Source organism: Pollicipes pollicipes, unplaced genomic scaffold, assembly GCF_011947565.3.
Source record: "Pollicipes pollicipes isolate AB1234 unplaced genomic scaffold, Ppol_2.1 Scaffold_3087;HRSCAF=3621_pilon_pilon_pilon, whole genome shotgun sequence".
In the NCBI taxonomy this organism is placed as follows: domain Eukaryota; kingdom Metazoa; phylum Arthropoda; class Thecostraca; order Pollicipedomorpha; family Pollicipedidae; genus Pollicipes; species Pollicipes pollicipes.
In genome coordinates this window covers 15,010,770-15,023,143 of record NW_023596225.1, presented here as the reverse complement: position 1 = coordinate 15,023,143, position 12,374 = coordinate 15,010,770, and the positions used below count along the sequence as shown (strand labels likewise).

The window sequence follows — 12,374 nt, the reverse complement described above, 5'->3', positions numbered from 1 at the left end:
TGCGGTAGCTGCCCGTAATCGTGGGAAGCATTTGTCGGGGTTACCTGCTGTTGGTATTGTGGGCTATGGATGACATTTTTCTGCAGTATTTGGTTTCGTTATTTTCTGCATGTGTTGGTGATGCCTGCCATTTTTAAAGGATTGATAACTGGTCTGTAATGCTGACCTGATTTGATGTCTGCTCCAGGTAGGCGCAATACAGATCGCTAGCTCCTGGCAAAGCGCAACTATTATTGTTTGATTTTATTTGACTGTTCCCCTCCTTCCCCCAATTGCAAACCCTTTCACATGCTTCTGCAAACGGGACTTATTCTGAGTTTTAATATGCCTTTACTCACAAAGAGACGGGGTGGGAGCTTTTTATCAGCTGAATCCGGACACTTTCTGGTGAGGCATGCTCAATGGCCCAGCCTACAAACAAATTAGTTTGCCAGTTAGGCACGTTTGAAAACGGGCGACTTACCAAAAATAAGTCGGTTGAACGAGCGATGAAGTACAAAAGGGAACCATGATAATATGCCAACAAATTGGTTTCTCTCCGAATTTGGCTCACTTTCTCACAACTATGCACGCTGCAACCCAACTTATGGCGAGGGGTGAAACCCCTGCAACTGAATAGGGAGCCGCACTCCTGGTTGCAAGTAAGTAGGAAGTAGAAAACAAACTGGCTGCGAATGCATTTAACTGCCTGCCAAACGTCACGCAAAACACTACGCACGTGCCGCGCCTTAAAGGCGCTGTTGATTCCCCATCTGAACAGCGGAGCCGAGTGTATGCCACTGAGCTGGTTTGCGATAGATCGCTGAATGTGGAGAATCGTGAGCTTGTATTCGCCATCCATTTCATCAATCCTCACGCGCTTTCTTCCTTTTACGCTTCAGAATCTCCAAGTATAGAATTTGGGGTCAGCAACACAGTCTGGAGTTTATCGAGACGGATGCAGTTCGTGCAGCAGAGGGTGATGGTGGCATGGTGGTTAGTGGTTAGGGTGCTCCTCTCTGGACTTATCTATACTGGGATGGAGTCCTGGCCACACCACTACCGCATCCCACGTACCGAATGCCTGATATATACGTAATAGAGGCATACGCGCACTTCGAAATAGCCATGACAGACGGTGAGATGTAAAGCCCCAATTGGTATTACAGCCCGTCCCGACAAACAAACCGCCGCTCGCCATGTTTGCAGACAATCGCTCCTCTCAATCACTGTATGTGGGAATGCTACATATATATATGGGAATGATAATGTGCAATCGATTGGAAGCGGAGCTCGGACACACACGCCAGCCCAGAGGCTACCCAGTTCGACAGTCCGACCGGCGGACGAGGCAGCCCGGCCGCCAAATGAAGAACGCATTCACGCGCGCGCCGTTCCTCGCCCGAAAACGAAAACCCCGCCACACGTGCGCGAAGCCTGCCCGTGGGTCAGCCCGTCCGCGGTCGAAACACTGCCAGGTCAGTCGGCCCGAGGCCCCCTGACTTGGTTTCACTCGGTTCGACGCCGTACACATCCCGGAGGACTGGACATCCGGACATGTCGGACATCCCGGGATCTCACTTGTGCTGGACCGGAACCCCTCCCCCCTCCCCCCTTCTTAACGGGCGCCTCAATGGAAAAGCCTCCTGCCAGTCAGAAACTATCTCTGGACAGGGTACCTCTGCCCATTTTCGGTAGGGCCCAAATGCGTCGAACTGGGATCCCAGTGCTTTTTATTAAACCCGCTACGCTTGGGACCTTTTTGGGTCGGTGAGTGACCCCGCGTTGACCCAGGGTCAACGATCCCGGTCAGAGGGCGTTCGGAGTCAGAGAGGTTACAAATGTATCATGTTGTATTGATAGTAACCAATTGAAAATCTGAAAGGGGACGGATAGGTCCTCAGTCCCAATCGGGAAATGCATAGGTCTTGGCTTAATGGAGTCTTGGCTTAAAACTCTATTGAGGTCTGGCTGTTGAGTGGGGAGAGGGGAGAAGGGCGAGGGGTCCAAGAACCCCTGGGAGGAGCTCTTTTCAGAACTGTGAAGTCCAAAAAATGACCATACTGAATGAGGAGAGCAAAACATATGGTCAAATACAACTTCTGCCAATACCGTAGCAGCGTCTAGCAGTCCAGAAAGCCCCTGTGGTAAACTCGTGGACCTCCTCTGGCCGCTCAGTCGGGACTTCCTGGTCGCCAGGGGTACACTGGTATTTAAGGGAACTTACAACTACTTAGACCTCTGTTGCCCTTCAAACCATGGACATTAAGGGAACTGGAAAACTACTAGGATACCCTGGTCGCTCAGGGGTCGCATTCACCGCTCAGGCACCTCCAGCAGCGCACACAGGACATGTACAGGGGCCCGTGCCCCGCCCCCTCCCGCCCAAGGGCTCTGGGGACAGATGATCAAAGGCCCGATTCGTGGCTCCGAAGGGCCCGATGGGCTCGGTGGAGACTGTGTTGGGAATCCCGGCCCTGCGCCCCGAGTGCGCATAATCGGCATTATTTGCGCATAACCAGTATTACAAAAACTGATGTAAGTTGGTATAAGATCCGCGCAGGAACAAGCACGAAGTAAATTAGATACGTTGCTCAATACATGACCGAGGAACATTGTTCACATAGATAAGACCACAGTAGTATTAGTCTTATTCCTTGGAACAAAAAGAACAACAACAGGAAAATGTAGAAAAAGTTGGATTGATATCTCGGCAACATGCCTTTGTCTGAACAACAGCAAAACAGAATTCAAAATTCGCTGCCGATGATCCTACTCGATTTTTCAGGTTTCTTTTTGAAACAGCAGGCCGCAGTTTTTACACGATGCCAACATTCAGGGGAATAAACAAGGAGCGATTGTCAGCCATTACCACGATACACTGTGAAAGAGCTAGAATGCGATAACATACGTGTAAACACAAACGAATTCAGGCACATGGGCATCACGCATCGCGCTTCATTCGAACATGCAAACAGGTTGAAGTAAACAGGGATTACACATCGCCCATCAATTATACATGCAAGCGACTTTAATTGAACAGGCATCGCACACGGACGAGGAACGAGCACCCACGTCAGGCATCACTTACACGTGTAAACGACTTCAAGCTAGCACACATCACATATAAAGGCACATATCACGTCCGCATAATCGGCCATGATGAACCCTTTAGGTTAAGATTTGGTCGCCGACTTGTTATAAGAGTGGATTCATTTATTTTCCTGTCTGGGTGGTCCTGAGCTCTGTAGATGACTACAGAGCATATGCATCTACAGAGAACGGGAGCACACAGACAGGGCAATAAGTGCATCCATTCTTATAAAAAAGTCGGCGACCAGACTTTAACATACAGGGCTCATCATGGCCGATAATGCGGGCGTGATATGTATCTTTATGTGTGATGTGTGCTAGCATAAAATCGTTTACATGTGCAAGCGATGCCTGACGCGTGATGTGCGATGCCTGTTCAACTGAAATCGCTTGCATGCATAACAGATGGGCGATGTGTGATGCCTGTTCACTTCAGTTTGCTTGCACGTTTGAATGAAGCGAGACGCGTGATGCCCATTTGCTTAGATTCGTTTGCATGTACGCGTATGTTCGCGCATTATAATTCTTAGATAAGCATTCTATCGTGGTAATGGCCGACAACCGCTCTTTGCCTAATCCCCTAAATGTTGGTGTCTTGCAAAAATTGTGGCTTGATGTTTAAAAAAACCTGAAAAATCGAGTAGCATCATCGGCAAGTAATTTCAAATTCACTTCTGCTACTGTCTAGATAAAGGCATCCTGCCGAAATATCAACCCAACTACATCTCCATTCTCCTGTTTTTTTTTCTCCGAGCAATAAGGCTAATACTATTGTTGTCTTATCTATGTGAACAATGCTCCTCGTTAATGCACTGAACAGCGTAACAAATTTTTCTCGTGCTTGTTCTTACACAGACCTTTTACCTACCTACATCAGTTTTTGTAATATCGATTATGCGCAAATAATACCGGTCATGCGGACCCGGGCCGCAGGGCAAGGATTTCTTATATGATCACTTCGCTTACTTCACTTTGTTATTGTAAACACAAAATAAAGCTACAAAGTGCAGTTTTCTGGGAAATTATATCTTTGACCTGTCAACAACATAGAAACTAGTACCAATCGTGACATCGTGTTCAGAACGATATATTGGTGTTGTCGGCAAGCTGTGTCTTTATAACCTTGGAAACGCCGAGGGAGGTTCGCATCAATTCCCTTTTCCCTATCAGTCTGAGTGAGGCAAAACGGCGAATCGGGGCGATGACTAAGACATACAGCGAGCACAGGTTCTTTAGCTTACCTTACCTTTAGCTTTAGCGAGCACAGGTTCTTTATATTGATAAACATGCGCAAAACAGATTGTGCTTTATTCATGTTTTGTTCAACACCAGAGCGGTCTTAGCATTGATGAGCTTTTCGGATGCTTTCTGGATAAATCTGGTGACAGCTCCCGCTTCTTCTCGCTGGCCGTTGAAGATGACACCACATCTCATGATACAAAGATGATATATATTGATATAAATGATATAAATTGATATAAATGATATACATTGATAAATGATGATACAAATTGCATGGCCTGGTATTACTTATAGTCCTCAACGTTCCATTCTTCATTGGGCATTTTCTGGAATTAAAAATTTTGGACAAAGCCGATATCGCAGTACGTTTGTAAACAAGCCCTGCATTACTGCATTCTGGGTAGCGATGCTGTGACGTTATGATGGGACTAAGTCATATGGCACTAACGCTACGGCGTTGTGAAAACGCTGTCCTTTGCGGACTGGTTTATCCCATGACACATTTTCAGCTGGGAAACTGTGTTGGTTTGCACCAGAGTCACAAAGTTATTGCTGAAATTCGTTTACAGCTTGCCCCCGACAGATAGATGGGGCTACCCACCCATCAGTGATATATCCCACAGAACTTTAGCTGGAAGGGCTTAGAAACAGCCTGTATAAGAGAGAACAACATGCAACAACAACAACAGCAATGGACGAAAATGAGATACGGTGGGCCGGACGGGCTCGCAGCACCTTGGCATCCGCATTGAGAAGTTGGAATGCACATCCTGTAGCCTTGGGGAGAGCGTTGTCAGTGGGGATGCAGGGTTGCCTGCCCTTAACGGGGTGGTAAGTGGCGAACTCCGGGGGGGAGGGCTTAAATACATCGAGTGCCATTTCAGCCCAAGATGCGGAATTTTCCTGTAAAATGGGCCGATTTTTGGCAAGTTTTGTCATTTCTGCCAGTCAAAAAGCCGAGGCCCATATCTCAGCTCGGAAATAGTCTAATTGAGATATTTAGCGTGCTGGGGATATTGTTCTCCGTGCGCCATTTTTATCTAACCCAACACCCAGGAATATCAAAGCACAACAACAGCGAAATCATTGTCACCTGCCCCCTCACATAACCCTATTTTTCACATTTCACTTCATGTAGGTACTGTAGTACGAAGATGTGCAATCGGTGCCCATTATGTTAAAGCTAATAAAGTAATATCACATGTTATTTTATGTAATAAATCCATATCACATCTGAATATTCTTTTTCCAAAAACGCATTACATATAGGTATTCACGGGCATTTGCTTCTACGAAAATGGCGCGCCTGGTGGAACTAGAAAACGTGGTTTAGTAGGATATATTTTTGGAATCATATCCTAGTATTGAATTGTCTTCAGAAGTTTTGAACTGCAAAATTAGTATTGTGCGTTACCAGGGTGTGTTTGGATTTTTCTCTCGTGGTTTCGGAGGTTTCCCCCCTTTAGCTTGATTTCAGTTTAGTTGGTAGTTTTGCGAATCTCTGAAAGTTATTGTGGACTACTGAACTGGATCAGTGCATTTCCGTTCTACGGAGTGTGTGTGTGTGTGTGTGTTTGTGATAGATTCACGATGCGCTAGGGCATTCAGCTGTTGAGGCTTTATTGCATCGCCTGCCTCTCACGCAGGCAGCAGGGGCGGGAAACGCGGTGAATCGAACCCCGTACCTCCAGTTTCTCAGGCGGCGCAATTAAGCCACTGCACTATCGGTACCGCAGCCTCCGTTGACGATCGTTTGTTCGTTCCGAAGCGTGCCCGTTGACATTATTTCGGATGATGAACGTGATCAGCCACAGCCGGGTCTGCAATGCCTTACCTGGAGGTGACATGGTGCTGGGCGCCTGCGCCCGTGGTGGCCTTCGCTGCGCCTTAGTCCTACAACCGTGCGAACGTAACCGATCGTCGACGGATCCGATCTGGTTTGCCGACGATGAGCACGTATCTTTAAACGGTAAAGTCAACAGCCAAGGCTTTCGTCGGCGCGCCATCAACAGCGAGGACATCGCCTGGTACGCCATCAACAGTGATAAGCGCGTCGCCTGTTGTGCCGCCATCAACAGTAAAAAGGGCGCCGCCTGGTGCGCATTCAAGAGTGGGAAGGGTACCGTATGGTGCGCCATTAACGGTGAAAAAGGGCGCTGCCTGTTGCGCCACCAGCAATGAGAAGGGCGCTGCCTGGTGCGCCTTCAACAGGCTACGCGGCATTTAGTTTCAAGCCAGGAGAGAGGCTGCAGTGGCCGTAATGGTCAGACAGTGTGTGACGGCGGCGGTCGCTCCGTCGGAGGACACTCCCCGCCAGAGTGGACCCAGTTTCACGCGTCTGGAATACCCCCTCCACCGCACGGGCTCACGTGTTCAGCGGTCCACTGTCGTGCACAGGCGTCATGACGTAACAGTTGTAATGAGCTGCAATGATTATGCAGGAAAATACATTAACTCCAATGAAATGTAATAAAAGTGCCACTCCGCAACCACTGACGCAGCCCACATTCCAGTGATCGCCAGCATTCGCGGTCTGGCAATTATGTTGTTTCTGTCATGGAGAACCAGCTTTCACCGCCGGCACCCCTCCCCTCAGCCGACCTCCCCCGCCATTCGTGAACTACTTCACCCGCTCGCTCGGGGCATCCCAACGGTATCCTGTTTGCACCGGGGCGACGCCCGACTACGGCCGGTCGGACCCCGGGGCGCGGCAGTGCACGCCTCTCCGGAGAGGACAGCCACCCGCGCGCCGGCCCAGAGAGCGCCGTGACGCCACCTGTCGCGCCGGACACCAGCCGCTGGCCCCGCGTCGTCTGCGGAGGCCTGAGAAGAGGACGGGGGTGCAGTGCTCCGGTCAGCGCCAGCGCCAGCAGCGGCAGCGGTCTGACGTCATGGCCGTCCCAGCAGCGCTCGTCCTGGTGAGGGTTTGACTGCTTGCAGCACACGTCGACGAGGCCCATGAGCTGAAATTACTAATCTAAGTGCTCTCGCCGTCGCTGCGTAAGTTACCGCTGCTGAGTAAGCCCAAGGATCGAAATCAAGCACATTTTAAAAGAGTTCGATTCGATGATTAAGATGGAAATGTGAGTTGACAGTAAGCTATATGGCCTGTTGTATCTGCGTCGACACACCCCGAGTGGACGGTTGAGTACCCCTCACTCGAGTGGGGCGAGGGGAAACTTGACCCCCCCGATATTTAAAATTAACAGTGCTAGAAACATGGAATTCACAGGGCGGTTGGCCTGTATGTGAAATCACTGTCGAATTTCGAGGGTCCTAGATCATGTCCTTCGGGTCAAATAAGATCAGTGTCAAATTCCGGATTGATGTTTAAATGACCCCAAACTTTCTCATGCAACCGCCGTAAACGTAGATCCCTGTTTTGAGCAAAAGGTCACTGGCACTCATTTATGTCAGGGGCCTTAATGACCTGCAAAAGGTCGTGGTGAGCAAAATTCTACGAAACTGTGTCGATTTTTGCATTTGAATAAACGTCCAGAAAGACACTAGGTGGTATATTGCTTAAAACTAAATGTTGACCTGGGTCATTTTAGGTTAGTGGTTTACTGTGGCCTTTTGAAGAAATCCATGAAGCATGTCTGTTGCGGTGTCTCTTATCAGTAAACTCGAAATGAACACCAGAAAATACCTTATGCGTTATGCTCGCGAACAAAAAAGCAGGCTGGTGTAGGCCTCGGAATGACCCTCATACCTAACCCAGGCCAATGAAATTGCTGTAACCCTAACTGAAGTTGTGTTATTGCCTAAGCAACTATTTCAAAGTTGCGTAGCCTCGTCTAGCACCCTGTTGTCGCATCACATTTGAAGATCCTCTTAAAGTCGCCCTTTTTGAAAGCTATAACCTGACTTTGACGTGCCATAGTTTAGCCACCTTACAAAGTACATCTTATGTTTTATGCCAAAAGGCCCGCTATTTAATTGCCGATAGTTGTGCCGTGCAGTTCGCCACTTAATTTGTAAAAAGCTTCGGTGGTCAGATTACCCCCCACCCATGCGCGTGTTAACACGATGCGGACCGAAAATAAATACAGACTCCGTGTCCACGATATAGAGGAACACCGTCATCACCGGTCAACCGCGTCCACTGCTGTGCCAGGGACGCGGTTACCGTGCTCACCCTGCCGCCAGGGACTACACCCCCAAGTGACTATTTAGCCACTAACATGAACGGCCTGTCCTCAACCCTTATCACCTATTCGCCCTCTAAACACTGGCTTTCCATGGCGTCAAATCTTGATAACATCCCTGGTTGACACTTACTTCTAGCAGGGCAATTAGTGCGCATTCTAAGCACATACTTTGCCAAGCCCCAAACGAAACACACGAAGCATTTAACGTTCCTACACTTGATCAGAACTGTGTAGAGTTCTTTATCATGAGTTCTAAGTTCTTACGTTGACAGTTATTTCCCTTCAATGTACCAAGAGAGACTGGTCAAACGGTGTTATCAACCAACCATCAGTTCCGTGGCCAATACGCGACGTTTCGAAGCTATGTTCATGGTTACGAGTCTGAAATAAATATTGTGACGTACCATGACCATTTATAGCATAACTGATGTTTTGCTTCTAACAGAACTTTGACAGCAACAGATAGATAACAGGACTACAACAGGTAGAAGCAAAACCGAGACAGATACACAACAGAACTACAACAGATGGATAACGGAACTATAACAGATCGATAACACACCAGATGACGGAACAAAACAATTTGCCATTTTTGAATGGAATATTTAGTTTGTCGTCTTGCCGACTACACCGGGATGGAATCCGTATTCAGAAGATCCGCACCGAAGGAATGTTCTGCGGATTTCCGGTGGTGTACCCAGACCGGTACTTTGATAGGCGTGCATCAAAACTAGTGACCACCGACGTCACTAGCTCTCTCCTAACTTGATTTGTCACGGGACACTGTCGCCTTGGTTTATTTTAGGCCCCAATATTTACATCGCATTGCACTGGTTGCCGCGATGACTTCGTTATAGTTATTTTGTTGTTACGCATTCACGGCACCATTTTACGCAAACCTTGCTATAAAACAAGCACGTCGTATGGTCGTCCAAGCACCAGTAATCAACGTCCCTTCATCATAACGCAGTCATGTTCGATAAACTCTCATGTGTGCTAAATCTGAGCAACTCTGTTTTAGCCTACGCAAATGGCTTGTTCGTAGTTCCTGTGCGACGCAGCGTGCTATCAGCCCTCTCCAAGCCATTGATGAGTAAACGCTTAATGGCTCCGTTTGCGCCCAACGTTTGCGAGCTTCGCTTAGCGTGACCTGACCTGGCTTGACTTGTGATCAGCCGCTGCCCTCGTCACGAGCGGGGTGTGGTCACACCAGCCGAGTTTTGCTAACCTGACCTGACCTACCCCCAGGTGCTGCTCTTGTCACTGACGACGTGTGGCGATGCCAGCCGGGCCCAGTTCCGCCTGACGCTGGCCCCGCCGCTGTGCCCCTGCGCAAGCATCCAGTTCTGCTTGGGTGGCGCGTGTCTGCCGCGCATTCCAAACTGGTTCGGCTGTTTGGCGGACCGGATGTGTCTGTCGGGCCGGTGCCGGGGCGGTGTGTGCTGGACAGCGCCAACCACCACTACTACCACTACCACTACCACCACCACGCAGCGGCCAGACACCAGCGGAGGTGTGGGTTGTCCCACTCCGTCGTGTGGTGGACGTGGCAGTAGCTGCATGATACTTCCGAACGGATGCAGTGTGCCTGGGTACCCTGGCATATAATAAAGTTTGAAAAACGAGATACACAGAAACTTGTATCTTATATCTTATAGACCGGAGGAGAATACACCATTTTAAAGCGCTCTTCCTTAAGCGCAACTAATTTCTCCTATTTTTCCTTGATACTTTCCATGTCTGTGGAGAAGAACTCCCTTGGCTAGCTCTCTTTTCACTTTTCTGCAGCTTCGCACATGAACTCTTCATCAGTGTACACGCTTTCCCGTAGACGTGACTTCAAAAGTGAAAACAGGAGTTACTGCCAGGTTAGGACTGAAAGCTGGGTAATGCAACTCCTCAAATTAGATGGTTGTTGATGACCACCCACACTACTCGGGCCTTGTGAACAGGCAATAGGAATTATGACAAGAAAAGGACCCAACCCTGCGATTGCTCTTCTCATTGGAATAAAATAGACCCCAACTTTAGCTGTTTTTGCTCTGCGAAGGGACATGGGCCGGTTGTGCCGCCGCACGTGACGTCGCGCTGAATCCTGTATCAACAATGTGAGGTGGGTCGCAGGTGACATGTGCAAGCTGTCTAGCACCCACGGGTAACTCGGACACATTGCACGTGCATCACTTCACATCACATCTTCCACGCACTCAGCACATCGATGATGCATGATTCAGTTGTGGGCTCTGCTTGTCTCTTCTTTTTGCTGGCTTCCTTCAGCTGCACGATCAGGCTGGGGTAGCGATGCTCTGTGACTGCTCTTTTGCTGGCACCTAGAAGATTATGATGGCACACTGGACAGCCCAAAAGATGGTCACCATCAGTTCGCCTGCAGAGGCTTGGATGCCAAACGCCTTCGGAGTGGAATAGCAGCTGTGTTCCCTACGTGTTGTCGCGATTTGATTCGCGCTCCCAGTGGCGAAGTCATGTCTCATCCTTTGTTAACAGACGTAAAAAGAATTACACAGGGTAGAGAGAAGCTCATTACCCGCAAGTAGCGAGAAACTCATCACGCCATACTCTAATAAAAACTCTGAGGCTGAGCTTGACAGCTCACGTTTTGCGACACCTCAATGCCAAACAATTGTTCATGTGGAGAATCATGGATGATAGTCCAAATGGAACCAAACGATAGACGAAGCTTACGGTCAAGACGTCCATGAGTTTGCTCTGTGTCTTGTAAGGTCGACGCTTTTACAGCTACCATTAGCCTGGGCGTCAGGCACGCGGCCAAAGTTTTCCGGGGAGGGAATTGTCAAATTTTCTCCTAAATACTGCGAATAATATACATTTATGTATATATATATATATATATATATATATATATATATATATATATATATATATATGTATATATATATATCCTATTCCTAACCAAAACAATCAATTTGATTTCTAAAAATCGCCCATTTTCTAGTATAAAATGTTGGGCAAGGGGGAAGGGACGTGACCTTTACTGCTCCCTTTTTCTACGTCCCCTGTTGGGCGTTGTGGCCGCAGAGGGTTTTCTTGACCGCGGATCTTCTGCAAATGAGCGCCGTAAACGTACAAGATGGACCTGCCAGTAAGCTACCGTGGGTTAACGTTGGCCATTCATAATCTGTACATTGATCATTTGCTGGCGAATTTCTTTGCAATTTTGGCCTTCTTAGTTGGAAATTTACAACCGCTCTACGTTTTGAATTTGGATGCACGATCACAGCCGCGTACAGTAGTAAATACGGTGGTAAAAAGTGCAATGGCAGTGCGAGCCAGCTGTGCCATTGCACCATTTACCATCGCCATTGAACCATTGATATTGCACCATACAATTCCAACAGTACATCCTACCATTGTCATTGTGTCACCTGCCATTGTCATTACCAATGTCATTCCCATTTGCACAGTTTATCACAGTTCAGCAGCAGCTTGAACTGCAGGCGGATAAATGTGGGACCGCAGGAAAATGCATGCTTTTACCTCGCGGTGAAGAGAATGTGCTACACTCTCCAAAACCCATTCTGCTCCAGCAATTTTTTGATCCATCCTCATAGACGGAGTCTTAAACACTAATCGATGAAAATCAGTCGCAATCCATGGCAAAATATCAATGTCACACCTGCCCGGTTTCTGTAGCCCTGGAACGGCGCCTTAGGCTTTTCAGCTGACCGGCTCTCCAGATCTCATGATGGAATGAAGAGAACGGTTGGCTGCCGCATGTCTGTGTAACAAGCGTAGTCCCAAGACCTTTGGTCGGCTCCCACCTACCTGGTCATTCCGCTGAACGGATGGGTACCGATGTCTAGTGCGTCCAGACTATTCACATTTGTCGCACGAGCCACTCCCGCCACATTTTTATTTAACTTATGCATG

At 48.4% G+C, this 12,374-nt stretch overlaps 1 protein-coding gene and 1 long non-coding RNA gene across 2 annotated transcripts in view; both read left to right on the top strand.

Annotated features, from left to right (window-relative positions):
• The window catches only part of LOC119089783 (serine protease 56-like), a 2,879-nt gene extending 2,688 nt beyond the window's left edge, over positions 1-191 (top strand). Inside the window, exon 4 of the mRNA XM_037212598.1 lies at positions 188-191. Coding sequence (XP_037068493.1) covers positions 188-191 — 4 coding nt within the window. The remainder of the gene's footprint in view (positions 1-187) is intronic.
• A 6,937-nt stretch (positions 192-7,128) lies between these two features.
• On the top strand, positions 7,129-10,495 carry LOC119090357 (uncharacterized). Its single transcript, XR_005093212.1, has 2 exons — positions 7,129-7,232; positions 9,714-10,495. It is a non-coding gene; the product is annotated as an uncharacterized LOC119090357 (long non-coding RNA).
• Positions 10,496-12,374: the final 1,879 nt, after the last annotated feature.